Genomic DNA, 16,609 nt, shown 5'->3' with positions numbered 1-16,609 from the left:
CCAATAGAGTCTAACCGTCGATGAAAGATTTCCTGTCACAATGGCATCGAAATATTTCTTGTGGAGGTGTGTTATTTTGAAAAAAAGCTATAAATAATTAATTAATAATTTAAACCACTTATATTTGAGATAAATTAGGTTGGCATGTTTATGATTAAGTTTTCTTTACCTCAGAAGAACGGAAAGGGTTGTTGTTAAAAGAAAAATTGAAAATCCAAAATGTTTCTTCTGCCTTTTTTCTAAGTTGTAAATCAGCTGTTCGTACAGTATGACAGGCGCAAAAATAGTAAACAACAAATTTACATCAGCAGAATCTGCGCTGCAAAAGTTCAAATGAATAAGAATATATGATGGCCACACTGCTTTCATCTATAAAACGGGCCCCAGTTTTACGCGACTCCAGTAGTTTGTGGCTGCTGACTTGGTTGAATAATTACCAGCGGAAAAGTACCAAAATTAATGCTATCGATTCGTTCATTATTGAGCTGATAGAAAATAAAACGCTCAAATGGAAAGTACTCAACAGTCGGCATCGCGATGGTCAACCAAAGGTGGCCGAAAGTGGCTTATCGGAACGGCCGCTTTCCCAGGAACTTAACAATATGGGAAGCATCCAGCGAACTTCTTTCAAAATAGCCAAAATTTACAATGAAATTACGCAAAACCCGTTAGCAGTAAACATTAGCTCAATGGACATTGCGCAAGTGGACCATCTCCTCTCTACGGCTTTGGCGGAGCACGAACATGAGGATGTGAATCTGTTACTGGAGCAATTAATTCAATTTAAGAAACTACCATCGCCTCTAGTGCTGAACAAACTGCTAAAGTATGTAGCAAGCAACGGCGAGAAGGACAAATTAGAACGTTTGATCGTGCTCGCAGTTGCCCAAGGCGCTCCGTGCATAACACCGATTCAGAGGTTCGAGCACTACCGCGCCTTATGCCAATGGAAAATGGGAAATACTGTGAAATCGCTGGAAACTTATCGTCAAATTGTTGAAAAATGCGACCTTGACGAGATGCCAGTTATTGATCGTATTATGGTGGAAATAATCGACGAAACAATTGATAAAAAAAGCGAAGCCGCGTTACTGGCCGTGATGAGATTGTGCGAATTCTGTTTAGAAGAACATCGGCACGTGTTTCCTATTTGCCACTTGTGGGATAAAAGCTTCCACAGCATATGGCACAGTGATCAGGAGTTGTCGAGAACCTTGTTCGATCGGCACGTCGCCATACGGGCAGTTATCAGTAAAAGGTTGCCTGCAATTCTGATTCTGACGACGTATTCGTATTATGCAGTGACTATATGCATTACTTTCAGGATTGGCCATCTTTGCTACTCGTTACTGCTGGACAACAACACCGAAAAGGTCTACCAACTTATGGAGATTTTTCTGAAGCATGATATGAAGCCCGAGTGTACATCAATCCTCATTCGTTTGTTCGACTACCAGTGTAAGTCAAATTCAACAACGATTCTGCAGATTATAAATAAACTTAATTATACTGATTTTAGATTGGCGAAAAAACCTACGAGGTTGTTCCGAAATTATGCAGAATGCTGTTGACTTGAACATAATGTTGCCCGAACTTTACAACCATCGTTTGCTGGAACTACTGTTAGGCCGCTCTTCGGTTACTTCGACTTCATCCAGCACACCGAAAAAGACTGCAGTGCTCAAACCAAGAAAATACGAACTAAAATTCTAGTTATAGTACTGACTAAGGTGTGCGTAAGGAGGTTCAAAAAGTGTAAGATGTTGGCAGAACATGCCGTATGTAGTTGAAAATGCGATTTAGTCTAGGTCTAGGTTGTGAATATAATTAATAAACAATTGCTTGGAAACATCCAAACTGGGCTTTGTCAAAAATATACCAGTCTAGGTGACTTGTCGGCCAGCCGCCGCTCATTTAGGTGCACTTGTCTTGCAGAACGCAAGCATCGAACGACCTGATTCGTTGGTTCTAGATTATGTACACGCTGAGAAAAACTTGCCCTTTGAGCTAGCGGAAGATCTATTCTTTTGGATCATTTCAGTTTTCTTTTGGAGATGTATTGCTTCGTTTTGAAATTGCTATTATCATTTATTAGGTTATCGACTCAATTGTGGCTCATCATCGAAGATACAGTGCAAAAATGTAATTTGTTGAAACAACAGACGACATCGTTTTTATTAGACAAAAACCATTAGACTACTCGCCAATTACTATGGCAGCATCAACACTTCATTAGTTCGATGTTAAGTTCTTTGCGTAACTCGGTGATATCCTGCTTCCACCTTTTCTCCCAATAGACTGTCATCAGCGGCCTGATGCGCCTTCCACTTCTCAGTGCCCAAGGCAGGTACTGTCGAAGATAGTTTTGACGCTGTCTGAAAAAAAAGATCTTAGCTTCATAACAGAAATGTTTTCTCCTATCGTTAGCGAAATGCATACTTGGGGCGTAGTCGAAATGCCCCAAAAACGGCGCCACCGTAACACATTGGAAGACCCGTACTGAGCGCTTCTATCCATTTGATCGTTACCTCCCCCAGCATATTAGTTGGCATACCAAAAACAGCATGCACCATATCGTGAGTTTCGCGATACCGAGTCATAACGTACGCGAGTTCCGGGTCGTCAAGAAATCGGGTCTCCATCCGTGAGTCAGGTGTGATATTCTGCAAAATGGTTAGTAAAAAGAACTTTATTCATTGAATTTTATCTTTTTCGATAAGCTTGAATGCAACGGACATTTTCCTTCATGAATGTGACATACAAATGGCCGAAAGTATTTTCCGGGAGTCGTTCCAACGCTTCCATGTCCACAGTACGTGTGTTAATGCGCGGCTTTTCTAAAAGAATTTGCCGCCCTTCTTCATTAGCTTCCATGAGATGTTTTATATTCTCAAGCGCTTCCCTGCCAGTGGTTTCTCCTAAGCATGCGATCATATCATGTCTGAAATAAATTGTTCAAAGCAATGGAAACATAATTATCGTTTGAAAGCAGAATTCAAATAGGCTACCACATTTTTTCTCCGTGTTCCAAAGCATACCTTCGCGGATCAATCAAAGCAGCCATTGAGCTTCCAACGCTAAGGATAAGTTTTTGTAATTTGCTGACCTTGATTTGATTTCGCAGAAACTCCTGGGTAAATTGGTCCAACACTTGCTCATCGTTCGTTTTGCCATTGGAGGGAACGGTTGCAGATTGTATCCGTGCGTATGAAGTCGTCAACATTCGATAATAACCACTGCTTGGTTTTGAAACCAAACGAGGACATAGTTGCAACATTTTAACTTCGCTGAAACTGAAATAGGACACAATGCAAAAATAATCAACAGAGCTCATGTGAATGTAGAACGTGCGTTGTAAAATACATTAAATTACAAAGATAATTCATGGCGGCTTCGCCCACTTTCTTCGGAAATGTCTGTGGCGTACTATCAAACATTAATAACGGCGGCCAATGAACTTATCTATAGAAGGGAGTCATTTAATTCAGCGTTTACATGCGATGACGTAGACACAGAAATCATACGGTACCATGCTTATCTGTTGCATAGTCAAAGAACGCATAATAATTATTTTGAACGAGAGCCATTTACATTGTTCCCCTTCACAGGCAGCTGTAGCCGTAATCATCACTTGCGTGCTAGACCAACTTTGTGTAATCTTCAAACAAACAAGACGCACAACAAGAAGACAAGGCATAGTTCAAGGGTATTATTCATCTCACAACTCTCGAGCGCCGAAGTATGTATTACAAGTACACCGAGACAAAAACCAAAAAACTGGTTTTCTGGAAACTTTGGAACGCACCGTGTACATGCTGCATGTAGCACCGTGTGTGTGACTTCATTCATCGTCTTACTTGATTAAAGGTTATATAGATTTTGTTTCGTTTCGTTTACACCGCAGCAATGGGTTTTAAAAGTACAGTACGAGTCATTAGGACTACTTGTTGTTGTTCGTTGTTCTGGACACAGCTTTTAACGTAGGAGTATAAAGCCTTCGTAGCCAATTTCTTTCGCCAAAAACTTAGTCACGCAAAACATTGATTTTTATACAATTACCTTAGCGGTTTATATTCAATTCTACACGATTGTGGTATGCATTAAAACACGGTCCACGCTACACGTACACGTAAACTGAAATACATTAAATTAAAGTAATGTCGAATAGTGTATTGTTTGTTCGCGTATGTTTAATATCAAATCGACTGAGTGGTCAAACGCATCACACCTGAATTGCAAATATGTGTACAGTGATTTTGAATACTTTTCCGTTGTCACGAGGTGCTTGGGAAAAATATCTATCCGTTCGATCGCTAAGATAAACTGTACATAATTATCACTATGCGGAGATGGTGAACTGGCTACTGCACTGGTTACTTCACTGACCACACAATTAGGATGCTGTTGGCCTCATCTGCGCCTTTATAAATATATATGCCCGCCCGTTTGTCCCTTTGGTTTTGTTAATTATGCTATGATCCTTCGGCGATAAAACTTATCGCCTCTTATGCCCCTGCAGAAATCTATCTTAAACATTATCGATCCGACCACCGGCGGGTAACAACAATTTCTTGTCTGCGGAGTTGGTGTCTCCGGAACCACTCCCAGAACCGCTGCTCGGCTTCTTACGAAAGGTGACGTATGTGTAGAGCAGGCTCCCAGTAACACTTATGTTGATGCCGATGGCATTGAGCCACGAGAACACGTAATCACCCCCGATGAACATGCCGATGTAAGTTACGCTGATGTTCTTGAGGCAACCGACGATCGTTGTCGTGAGGGCAGAGTTATGCTGGGTGCACAAGATGATGCTGTACGACAGAACGAAGCCCATCACACACGACAGTAGGAATTGACCGGCAAACAGTGGATCGTTCCAGCCATCATACTGCCATGCTCGGTCCAGGTCACCGGCTAGCCACGTTCCGAAGAACGCAGGTAGAACCATGAACAGTGAGTTGTAGTACATCAGTCCGTACTTGCCCATGTCGGCTGTGTCCAGCTTTTTCTTCATATATACACCGTTGGCAGCGGTTAACGTGTTGGTGATCATCACATATAGGTAGCCTTGCAGGTTGAAGGATAGATCGTCCAGCGCGGCCATTAGGGCGCCACCCACCATTGCGAAAACGCTCACCTTTACCGCGAGTGTCGGTCGAATGCCGAGCACCAGCAATTCGAGCAACATGGTAAGGAGTATGGAAAAGCGGCGCAAGGCGGCAAACATTGGCAGACTGAGGGCTTGTGTTCCACCCAACCCGAACATCATGTTGCCGAGGTAGATGAGCGGAAGCGGAAATATGCGCCGAGCGATGTCGCGGCTGAAATCAGGGTACTTAACGAGGCCGAGTCGCTTGGCCACGAACAGTACGACGATACTTGCCGTTAGTTGGCCCAAGCTGAGCACAAGAAACGACGGAAATCGATAGCTGGTTAGTACGGTTTTGTTTACAACCGTAATTAGGAACGACGAGACACCGTAAAAAATGGCGCTTGATACTTTGAGAAACTGGACCCCATCCGTTCCGCCCATGCTGTTGGCCATATCTGCGGCTAGGGCGCGCATATTCGTAAATTAAGATAACGTTGTTTGCCTTAAAATCATCCGATGCGAGACCTCCGATACAAATGTTCTCTGCCGGACGGGGATGGTGAGATTCTTTTGCAATGGCAACTTTGACGACGTAGCTCGTAGTGATGGATCTCGCAGCCGATCCCTCGATAGCGATATTGATGAAGAATCGTCCTATGGCCTGTTTTTTGATGCACAACGAGGCAAGATGTTCCTGCCGACCTCGGATTCTGCACCGTTAGTTTAACGTATTCCTTGCAGCTGGATCGATGCAGCATTCTTACAACTCGTTCATTTGCCGTGTATTTTGATCAGTGCACACAGCCAGTTGGACTTTTCTTGCGTTCGATTATTCCTCTGACTGCACACCATCTCCAAAACTCCAATACCACTTTTAAGCCATCTCTGGTGCTGGTTTCGCATCAGAAGACTTATCGCCAAAAGTTTTACGAGATATCCGGATATGGTCCGGAGATGTACATCGGGAGAATATCTTCCTTGTCACGGTTTTGCTCATTAGGTCTTTCTGTTTGAACAACTGTTTTCGTTATTATTCGCTCTAGCACTAGCTGGTCTACGAATTACCCAATTGACACGAACGACTCTTGGCTTCAACACTAAATTGTGTACAACATTGGCGAAGCAGGCCAAATCATCCGTCAAGTCACAAATTCAATGGCAACGTGATATTGTGTAGGAGTGTGGGTTAAATGCAGTTACTTGTGTGACACTTGGACGTTTGAAGTTTTCGCGAACAGGTCTCTTTCATTTAGGGTCAACAGCCTAATATTGCTGTGTAAAATACTGGTCTTTATACAAAACGGCTTTCATATTTTGATTGACGTTCACCTTGCAAGAAATGTTAAAGCATTTCGTACAAATTTCACAATTTATAACAACACAGTTTTCACCGGCTCTATTAAAAAATCGCGTGTGTGGGTTTCACTGGGTGGTGTTAGTGAGAACCGGTTCAACATTAATTTGACAGATATCTCGTTTGTTATTCCATGATTGCGTGTTGTTTTATTTTTGACTGCACGTTGCAAAAATGCGAATGCCTAGTTTTCTCCAGTAATTAGATGTGATAAAACACCTTGAACTTCATGCTCCAATCAACAACTCAAAAATTGATTAGTTTGGCAGGAGTTATGTGTGCGATTGCATCGTGGGTTTCAACATGTGATCAACCAATTTTGTCCCATGCATAAAGAGTACGAGTGGGAATTTATCTTCCTGCATCGATTAGTAACTAACAGAACTTACTTTTAGACGAATGTATAAACAAATTCAAAATAATTATATTCACCCACTTGCAGTTTGTTCTGGCCTTTGTTGACAACTGAAGAAATTCGGAAGGGTTTCACACATTGTTTATTTCCTGTTCGCTCTGACTCGCACGGGCGAAAAGTACAGTGCTTGTCGAAAATGCACTCTTTGTGTAGAAAAAGTAAAGAAATGCAGACATTTGAGAAGACAAAAACTTTTGTGGTTCCTAGTAGGAATGTTTACTACTTTTACGTTTTTACGAATATGCTTCAGAGCAAAAAAAAGTTAGCTTGAATACTCAACACCAAGACTGGTCGGTCGGTTGTGTACTAGGTAAAACTACCATCAATTGTTTGTTGTGCACTAAAAGGATGAGTTAACTGCTATCTTCGATCATTCTTCACGGCAGTACTTTTACCCTGATTGTTTCGTCCTGAACGGGGGGAATTTTTTTGAGATGGTTTCATGATACTGGGGACTGGCGGTGTAGCTGCAGCAGCTGCTGCAGCGGCCACGGAGTAACGAGTCGTAGCAGAGTGCGGTTTGGACTGTGACACGCCGCCTTGATGCAGCGGATTACTGTTTGCCATCGCTTTAGGAACTCCGATAGATTTTCCGGTACCGTTATTGTTGGTTCCCCCGTTGTTTGGACCAGCGCCGGAACCGTTGTTGAGAATGGGCGGCGGTATCGAAGGGCTTAGGTTGGGGTTCGGTTCACTCATGTTGAGCATCTCATTAAAATTGTAGCAGAAGTCACCTAGACGAACTATTTCTCCGTTCTTTCCCGAATACAGCGTGAGGCATTGGCGCCAAATAGCGGAGTAACCTTTCGTCAGTCGAACGATATCCCCCGGCGACAGTTGCTTTCCGGGCTCATCCCAAATCGAAACGTTGATGGCTGCACTCTGGTCAGCCACCTTAAATGTTCGCACCTCTCGATTTTCCTTCGTTAGCGTAACGGGACCAATGTCGAGAATAATGAAGATTACGTTGATATTTTTGAGACCCGGATAAATATCCTTAATTGCCATTAGATCCATTGGATTTGGGTTCGGCGGATGGGTTGGCATTGGCCTGGAGAGAAGAATGGGGCGAAAATCACATTGATTTGGTAAATAGATCCGGGCTTCGTCTGGGCGATGTGCACTACTCACCCGTACATGTTTCCGGCCATCATATTGTCAGCTTGCGTTGAAGTAAATATTCCTTGTTAAGTTGCATTAAAATCATTAATTTGCATGATAGAGCTTTGTTAAGTAAAATGCCTCGGTTTTCGAAGACGACTGTCAAAGCCTTTTGACATTTGACTGTTGAATAGTCGGCGAAAAGGAAGCGAAAAGAGAAGGAAGATGTAACGGGCGAAAAACGAACAACGAGCGTCGTGACTGTCATTTTGTGCTGCAAAATACACGGTCGCGGAGTGTGAGGTAAGTTTACTGTTAAAGAATTTTCTTTGTTTTGCGAAAACTTTCGTTACCCCAAATAGCAGAGTTAGTAACTTATTCCAATGCGTTTGTAGCTCGTTCAGATAAAACAGTTTTAAAAGAAATCTTCAACATGGATATCGATGAGGAAGAGTTTGAAGCGCCGACCTCTAGCAGCAGTCGTGGTGAGCGGAAGCGTTTCGAGGTCAAGAAATGGAACGCGGTAGCCCTTTGGGCTTGGGACATCGTCGTGGACAATTGCGCCATTTGCCGAAATCACATTATGGATCTGTGCATCGAGTGCCAAGCCAACCAGGCATCGGCTACCAGCGAGGAATGTACTGTCGCCTGGGGAGTCTGTAATCATGCGTTCCATTTCCACTGCATCTCTCGCTGGCTCAAGACCCGACAGGTATGCCCGCTCGACAACAGGGAGTGGGAGTTCCAGAAGTACGGCCACTAGAAGCGGATACACGTCGCAAGCACCGTGCAGCAGAACGGGCAATACATTTACTCGTTCTTTTCTAATTCAACACATCCGGACACTGTAACAACATGACGTGATGTTATCTGAGCAAAAAGAAACATGTTGTGATATTGTCAAGAAAATCAAGCCAATAATAAATTGAGGTGTTTCAAGAACTCTGACAAGTACTTTCAAGCTATCCAAACGTAATTGTATTTATTCGAATGTATGTCATCACAGCCTCTTTGAGGTTAAACGTTGTTTGTCATGCGTCTGGTACGCGTTGTGGCGGCCTTGTCGGCTGCTTCCGGATCCTTCCAATGGTTATTGCTTAACGTGTTCGACCAATGTGGCCACGTTTTGATAATGTCGTACAGCGCTTGACCGGGACTCTCGAAAGGGGCTAACTGACGGTGGCCATACAAGCTGTAATTGGAAGCAATATAATTGTTATCCAACCCCATTTGTATTAGTTGCTTGGCAGCACTCAGCTGAGCGATGGGGGGCTTCATTTTGATAAACGTTCCCACGAAGGCAATGCAGATGCTGTCCACATTATAACCTGCCGATGGGTATACAGATCGTTAATAATTTCATGATCCATAAATGACCTATTAGCTTACCTTTAGTGTGTGCTCCTTGCTTCGTCCATCCTCTTCCTTCATATGCGTTCCCGTCGCCGCCAACCAGAAATTGATACGCAATATCAGAAAAATTTCTCGATTCGGGGCTTATGTGGAACTCTTGTATTAACTTCACGTGGTACATACAGTTGGCCTATCGAAGAAAGACGTTTACGAGAATCATGAAAGTGCATAAGACATTAAAAGGGCACTGCATCAATAGTCAGTACAAATAACCCGCAACATAAAACTAACGAATTAAAAAAAACTCCATTTTTTCTTGTCAGTCTTGTATTTTAGCTTTTCGCGTTTGGTCAGTATCATGAAACAACTAACCTAATTATGCTGAACAGAACGTATGGACTTGTTCGCGTGTTCTTGTGTTTTGTCGACGAACTGATCAAGTTTCCGCAATGCCAAAAGCAGTAATTTCCCGGTTGGTGCAGTTGGTTCAAGTTGCTCGGAAGCATATATTTTGTACTTCGCCGGTAAGTGTCGTTTTTCGACACCAACTTGTAGTATTTTCTGCAACAGTTCCATTTGTTCCTCCGAGGGCGTGTCGACATAGTTATAGTCTCCGATAAACGCAATTCCTATGCTCTTTGAATTATATCCTGAAATGAGAATTGAGTTTAGCGATCGACTGATACGCGGATATGAAAAATTGGTCACTACCCTGCGTATGTGCACCGATTTTCTTCCATCCACGCCCTTCATAAATGTTGCCATCGCCTCCAATAAGAAAGTTATATCTTATGTCATCGTAGTTCATGCCGTCCATATGAAAAAGCTGCAAATAACGCACTCGTAGGCGACATGCTGGCTGTAAAGATCCGGATAGCAGTTAACTAACTAAATTGACCTCAGTTTTCGTATTCGGTGACAGATACGTGCAACAGATAGCGTGTTAGGCTTTACTCTGTGCAAAAAAGATTTCGGATATGTCTAAATTAAGCCAGACAATCTTTGCGTCACGTAGTCACTATTTGGTACAGTTCGCAAAATTCGACTTACAGGCTAAAGCTTAAAAAACAACATTATATCATATATTGCGGGCTACACTAATGCTTTGCATTTTCACTCTAGTACAAAATGTTTCATCTTCATAGTTCGCAAAAAGGGAGACACAAATTTCAATCCTATTGCTCCTAACACTTATTGTTACCAGCTTGGTAAGGCATGACCTTGGTTAAGGCCTTTACAATATGATGTACTGCATTCAGTCTTTTAGCGATCGTTCGGTGCTGAAAAATGATTTCAAGTAGGATGTTTTGTTGTCCTACGGAGGGCCCTGTTAATAATGGTAGGTTTTTCTTCGCTAAAGTGGGGCAAGAGTTTCAGTTTTTCCATTAAAAATTTGCCTGGGCTTAGAGTTGCTTTTAACTGACTGGCACCGTACAGTTTGTAGTCCACTACAAGTTTGCCTTCATCGGTTCCGTTTTTAATCAATTGAGACAACTGATTCATCTGCGCATCCGTAGGATGATCGATGGTTTCATAATTTCCAATGAAAGCAATTCCTTCACTGATAGTGTTGTAGTCTGTGAATACAATAGAAAAGGTGGTTCACCATTTGATCTTTGTCCATAAATGTTTCCACAAACCTTTTAAGTGGGCACCAACTTTATTCCATCCACGACCTTCGTATACTTTTCCGTCACCTCCGATCAGAAAATTGTATCCAATATCGTCGAATTTATTCTTCTCGATATGCAATTCTTGAACAAACTTAACTATTGCAATGCATGCTAGCTGTGAGGAGTTAGAATTTTTAGAAAGGGATGTAGTAGAATTGCGACTCATAGAAATAGAATTGATGGTAGAGTTAAAAATGAAGTGTTGAGCATTGAGTTGGTTTTGTTGTACTGATGTTTTTAGAGCAACGCAAGCCAATGAGATTTAATGTTTGCAAAATGTTGCTAGCATGCATGGTATATTTATAATGTTGTTGGTCTTTACATTTCATAGACATTTTTTGTATATTTGTTTTTCTTTTACGAAGCTGCAATAGTATTGTTTTGTTACAAGGAGTTAATATATTAGGTAATAATGTTCAATTGAGAGTATAAGATGATCTATTCCTCTTCTTTATTTTTTTTTGGTTTGTCTAAACTGAAGTGTGACATTGATTGTATCTTTTCTAGCAACCATTTTCCTGTGCTTAGCTTAGCTTTCAGTTGACTTGCACCAAACAATTTATAATCTTTCGTAATTTTACCATTATTGGTTCCGTGTAGAAGCAGGCTCGATAATTGTTCCATTTGTGCAATCGTCGGTTGGTCTACGTTTTCATAATTTCCTATGAAAGCCACTCCTTCACTGATCGTATTGTAGCCTGTCAAATTAATAGAAAGCCAGAGAAAGGCTCCATTTTTGGTTTCATTCGACTGCCAACTTCTAGTTCCATCTAGCAGGAACATACCTTTAGTGTGTTTGCCCTTCTTGTTCCATCCAAGACCTTCATATACAAATCCATCGCCACCAATGAGAAAATTGTATCCAATGTCGTTAAATGTGTGAGTGTTCATGTGTAGTTTCTGAATGTTTTTAACAATAGCGATACATGTGTTCTGAAGAAGGAAAAGGTAATAATCTAGTTATACAATGGATTCTGGTTTCGTGCTCTTGAATATAGCAAACACATGAAATGTTCAATGTGCACTCAATATTGCATTATGGGAAGAGGTATAATTGTGATGAAAATTGTGATGATGCAAATGTGGTTCTTTCAGTAAATGTGGTGTAAATGTGTACATATGTTTCAGTTTGAAAAAAAAAATATTACACAAATGAGCTACACGTATTTACAATTTTTCATGTGGGTCATGAAGCAATGCTTCGTGATGATTTTGAACGCACGACCGATGTTACGATTGATTGGCATTTCACACGCTGGAACATAAAATGATTGTTAAGATATTTAATATTCACATATTTTTGACAGATATCACATATATTTGACAATAGACCGGACAACTGAGGCGATTGTTTATGTAATTTTTCGGCTAGAAGCTTATAAAACATAAATATAGACAATATATCCACGGATATCGGAGATCCATCGACGGAGGCACAGATATGCAAGATAAGTGCGTTGCTGGATGTTTCAAATGTTTTCCATTCATTACTGTTGCGAAATGAGGGCATAATTTTAACAAAGCCCGTGAGAAAAATAATTGTTGGTTCAGTTGCATACATTATTTGATGCATGGCATACGTTGATTGGTGCACATGTTTGTACAATCAACTTTTTCAATCTATGAAACATGCCAATACCACAAGCACATCAACAGCATATGAAATTTCTTGGTTTTGATAGTACATTCGAAGTATTTGATGTCGGTTTAGCTAATTACAAGCTTAACAAAGCTTACTTAATAATCACAGATCATTTGCAAACTTTGACAATTTTCATCATTACCTGTGTAGTACATCCTTCAGTGGCGGTGTGTGCAATAATGACGTTGTTGACCGGAAGCTTCAGATCAGCCAACACTTCCCGCGGCGGTTGAGCAAGCCACTCGGTACGGGTTACCAGCCGCAATGGCTTCGGATCGGGGAAAATATCACCTTCTGTGAATGAAAGGGTCCGAGTTAAGGTTAACATCTCAAAGTTAGAATCTTATGAGACGTGTGCTTCATCTTGTTCAGAACTTCCTGTACCTATGTCCTTTTCCGGAGGGACATTGACACGATCATCATCTCCATCGCCTATCGGAGGGCTAAATATAGTTTTACCTGACGCAGTGAGGATGCAAATAATCGCCACACCGGCGCTCAGGAAGCAGATCAGTGTTATTATCAGTATTGAGCTGAGCAGAGGCTTATCTTTAATTAATGCCTTAAGACTAGACTGCCAGGATTTAGCCTGAGAAGATAACGTTGCTGGAGGTTCTAATGGGATGAAAAAAAAAACACTGAACTGTTGACAATTTCTACATTTTTCCGAGGGTGTTCCGAGCTAGCAGTACCTTTTTTACTGGTTTCCACCGCGTCGTTCTCGTGTTCTTGGTATCCAGCATTGCTAGAACCATTCAATCGATCCTGATATATATTTTTGATCACAACCTGTCCCTTGATGTAAGTTTTATTGCCGAACGTGATGTCCGAAGAGTTTTGTAGCGCTATAGAACCGATGCTAGGCGGTGGTCGAAGCCCAGGATTGATGGTTTCTGGACCCAACATTAACCTTCCATTTTGAATCATACGCGTTTCTCCGGGAGCCAGCTCATTTGGTATCCTTTCAATGACTCGTGTAATTGTTTCATCATCACACTCCGTATCACTGCTGCTGTCGAAGGCGCTCGAATTATCGTCTCTGTTGTCTGTTTGTTTGATGGATGTCGTAGAGATATTGGAAAGACTTCCCCTGGTACTGTCCGTGGTACTGGTTACTGTGCTGGTGTCTTGAACATTACTTCGCAATGTTATTCCATCGGCCGACGGTATTTGTTGAGTCGCAGTACTATCAATGGTAGCCGTGGGTTGGTTCCCGAAATCGGGATGTTTTGCCTTCGCCATCCCGCGGTTGCGTAATGTTGAGTAATTAATTAGGATGATTATTTTGGGTCTATACTGTCGCCTCACTATCAAATGAGGTCTTCTGAAACATATTCACGTTGCTATAATCAACCGTTGAGGTTTCCTAATAGATGGTAGAGATAATAAAATTTAATATCAATACATCATTACTAGCAATTGACTATGGTTTTTTCGAAAATTTCATTACTCGTAGACTGCCGAACTATTATTTTTACCTCAAATTGACCATTATTGATCTTTCATTACTTAAAATTCTTTACAATTTACTGCGTATATAGGAATTGCATAATAACAAAAATTCCTCTCGTCGGAATCCTACTTTAACAAAATACTCACAATAGCGTTTCAAGTGCTTCTTCATCGTTCAGTACATATAAATTATTTACAGTGAGGCCAACTGAACATGACGAGTGCTGATAAGACCGAATGCTATGTTCTACTTCAGAACTCCTTGCTGCTGATATCAATTGTACATATCTTGTAAAAAATTGACTTGTTCCTTCATCAAAGTTTAATTGTGTTCAAAATAAATCAATTGCAATTATTAGCTCCCCGATGTGTAGTGTTTTAGAGAGCACGATCGTACCTTTCTTCAACACCAAGCGACGATCCATGTAACGCATACAATCACAAACTACAAGTAATAGAGAACCACTGTTATCTTGCACAAAAGCCGTCGTTTCCAACTCTCGCCACTAGAAAGTGATCATGCACTTTTGAACCGAAAAGTTTTCGCCTGTCGGTTGATCTTCTCGATTACACCGAGTACGTAAATATTTTCTTTAATTCTGATATATTTCACAACTTTTGAACGCTGCGCTGTTAGAATGTAGCATCACAGTCGTGGGACGCAATCAGTAAACCCCTGCTTCAACACACCAACGTTCGAAGCGGTAAACCGATCACGATTACGATGTGGTGAAGCTTGTTTGCATACTTTGCTTGTATCAGTAGGTGACGAACAAAAAACGTGGATCACAAATTGCTGGATTTTTTTGTATTTGTGAGCCGCCAACACTGATCCACCAACCACCTCCGAACAATCGTCACTCTCGTTGCGGCCTCTCGACAAAGCAAATAGTGAAGTTTCTTTATGAGCTCATTGTAAGCTGCCTCTTCCGGACCGCAAAAGGCTCATTGCAGCGTACAAGACAAACACTGTTCGAATGCACAAAGAGTGCAGTAATTCTGCACCAAACACACACGACTTTTACAGGAACTCGTTTGTCACACCAGTTTCAATGGAACAACGGACACAAAATTCTTCACAAGTTTATCCTTCACAATTTGAATTTGCATTCTACATGTTTGCTTCCGTGTGATGATTCGTGATGAGCACAGTACGGAGAAAAAACAGCACAACCCTTCGAAAACAAACCAAAGACTATTTCGAACTGCCTTAAAGAAAAAGATCACTCCATAACCACGATTACAGAGCAACGACGACGGCGATGACGGAAACTGCGATCCGTTTGGTTCTACGATCCGAAAGTTACTATCGCCGGGGCTCGGTTCGAGCGAACCAACACTACCAGTTCAGTGAAACCCACTACCACAAGTATGCATTGCGGATCGCATTGGTCGCTGGACAACGCAAACATACTTCTTTTTCACAGTTCATTTGCAAAAGGGGGTGTTGGAATGATACGCGAAGCATCTTCCCGCGTGCCCTTTGCGTGAAACGGCTTTGATCTGTTGCTAGAAAGCGCCTCTGATTAGAAATAGAAGCGCCTGATGGTATATTTTACATTTCCTTTCCTTGAGTTGATGAAACCCTATGGAAATGTCCCTTTCAATGTCGCTAATGTCCAGTCGCAGTTCTTCTTTGTATTTGAAGTGAATGGAAATTCGTGTGCAATATAATTCATTTTAAATTCATCACATCTACGCAAACTAATCAATTCGGTGACACAAATTAAAAGAATGATTCAAGCGTTCAGTTTAAATACTGTCGTACTGGACGACTCCAGTCCAGTCCAGTCCACTAAGTCAACACAAGGGGCCAAATTGTTGCTACGTAGATTAATTTATTTAACCTATGTCGTATGTTTAAAAAAATTGTTAACAAATGACTTGGTCATGTGACTGATATGTTTCAATGAAAAGACATCTTTTAAAAGCATAAATATTGCTGAAACATTTACGGTTCAGCTCATGCCTGAAAGCAATAGTGACACCGTGAGCGGAAAAGCTCCTGGACACTTCGCCGGCTAGTTCTCGGAAACGGTTTAAGATCTGTTGCTTATCGCTTTGTCATGTAGGCCATAGCAGGTTAGAGATAATTACGACATCTGCACCATTACGAGTGGTTTGCTCTTTTGTGGTGTGTGCGAAACGAACATTTTCGTTTTGCTTGACCATCATCTGGTACGTAGGTGAGAGCCTCCTTTGCTGAGAACGCTGGTGTGTCTGCAATTATCGAAGCTGTCCGCCTTGTTTGAAATTCACAATTAATTTCAATCAGCGCTCTTTTCACTGATAACGAGGAAAGTGCAACTGATAACCGGATACGAACACCGCGATGTTCGTTACATACACTGTCCAACGTTCGATTGTGCTGAAGTAATGAATGGGTGGCCACTGTGGTCGGGCCTCGTGCTGAGATAACATCGGCTCACACAGTTCATATTTCGCAGCAAACCGGTTATCGGCTGAGCTACCAACCAATAAGCAAGATATAATTCGGGAACTCTTCCTGGTTTTGTATTTACATACG

The 16,609-nt window shown here is 41.6% G+C and overlaps 6 protein-coding genes across 12 annotated transcripts; 2 read left to right on the top strand and 4 right to left on the bottom strand.

The window, feature by feature from the left end:
- Window positions 1–350: 350 nt before the first annotated feature.
- Window positions 351–1,803, top strand: LOC128278883 (uncharacterized). The gene is made up of 3 exons (XM_053017609.1): window positions 351–1,258; window positions 1,325–1,458; window positions 1,520–1,803. The coding sequence occupies exons 1-3, from the start codon at window positions 351–353 to the stop codon at window positions 1,711–1,713; spliced, it is 1,236 nt and encodes a 411-aa protein (XP_052873569.1). The 3' UTR covers window positions 1,714–1,803.
- Window positions 1,804–2,105: 302 nt separating this feature from the next.
- LOC128268858 (ubiquinone biosynthesis protein COQ4 homolog, mitochondrial) lies at window positions 2,106–6,921 on the bottom strand. The gene is made up of 5 exons (XM_053006135.1): window positions 6,836–6,921; window positions 3,039–3,293; window positions 2,737–2,941; window positions 2,440–2,663; window positions 2,106–2,375 (listed from the first exon to the last, which is right to left on the bottom strand). Exons 2-5 carry the CDS (start codon window positions 3,275–3,277, stop codon window positions 2,222–2,224), a joined length of 822 nt encoding a protein of 273 aa, XP_052862095.1. The 5' UTR covers window positions 3,278–3,293; window positions 6,836–6,921; the 3' UTR covers window positions 2,106–2,221.
- LOC128268857 (UDP-sugar transporter UST74c) lies at window positions 4,070–6,145 on the bottom strand. The gene has a single exon (XM_053006134.1). The coding sequence runs from the start codon at window positions 5,564–5,566 to the stop codon at window positions 4,529–4,531; it is 1,038 nt and encodes a 345-aa protein (XP_052862094.1). The 5' UTR covers window positions 5,567–6,145; the 3' UTR covers window positions 4,070–4,528.
- Window positions 6,922–6,924: 3 nt separating the features above from the next.
- Window positions 6,925–8,122, bottom strand: LOC128268859 (SOSS complex subunit B homolog). The gene is made up of 2 exons (XM_053006136.1): window positions 7,993–8,122; window positions 6,925–7,912 (listed from the first exon to the last, which is right to left on the bottom strand). The coding sequence occupies exons 1-2, from the start codon at window positions 8,013–8,015 to the stop codon at window positions 7,222–7,224; spliced, it is 714 nt and encodes a 237-aa protein (XP_052862096.1). The 5' UTR covers window positions 8,016–8,122; the 3' UTR covers window positions 6,925–7,221.
- Window positions 8,123–8,218: 96 nt separating this feature from the next.
- On the top strand, window positions 8,219–8,925 carry LOC128278021 (RING-box protein 1A). Its single transcript, XM_053016655.1, has 2 exons — window positions 8,219–8,265; window positions 8,358–8,925. The coding sequence occupies exon 2, from the start codon at window positions 8,396–8,398 to the stop codon at window positions 8,723–8,725; it is 330 nt and encodes a 109-aa protein (XP_052872615.1). The 5' UTR covers window positions 8,219–8,265; window positions 8,358–8,395; the 3' UTR covers window positions 8,726–8,925.
- Window positions 8,898–15,085, bottom strand: LOC128278020 (peptidoglycan-recognition protein LC-like). Of its 7 annotated transcripts, XR_008269409.1 has the most exons (8): window positions 14,480–15,085; window positions 13,323–13,996; window positions 13,015–13,245; window positions 12,773–12,924; window positions 11,774–11,921; window positions 11,570–11,686; window positions 10,027–10,174; window positions 9,832–9,965 (listed from the first exon to the last, which is right to left on the bottom strand). XR_008269409.1 is itself a non-coding variant. In XM_053016652.1 (7 exons), exons 2-6 carry the CDS (start codon window positions 13,870–13,872, stop codon window positions 9,688–9,690), a joined length of 1,359 nt encoding a protein of 452 aa, XP_052872612.1. In that variant the 5' UTR covers window positions 13,873–13,996; window positions 14,480–15,085; the 3' UTR covers window positions 9,384–9,505. The 7 variants fall into 7 exon arrangements, 5 of the variants coding, with proteins under 5 accessions (XP_052872610.1, XP_052872613.1, XP_052872612.1 ...); XM_053016652.1 differs by lacking the exons at window positions 11,570–11,686; window positions 11,774–11,921 and adding an exon at window positions 9,384–9,505 and having other exon boundaries at window positions 9,688–9,965; XR_008269410.1 differs by lacking the exon at window positions 11,570–11,686.
- Between the last annotated feature and the right edge of the window lie 1,524 nt (window positions 15,086–16,609).

Source organism: Anopheles cruzii, chromosome 2 (genome assembly GCF_943734635.1).
Source record: "Anopheles cruzii chromosome 2, idAnoCruzAS_RS32_06, whole genome shotgun sequence".
Taxonomy (NCBI): Eukaryota; Metazoa; Arthropoda; class Insecta; order Diptera; family Culicidae; genus Anopheles; species Anopheles cruzii.
Note: the sequence above shows the minus strand (reverse complement) of the source record. Positions and strands in the feature narration are given on the sequence as shown.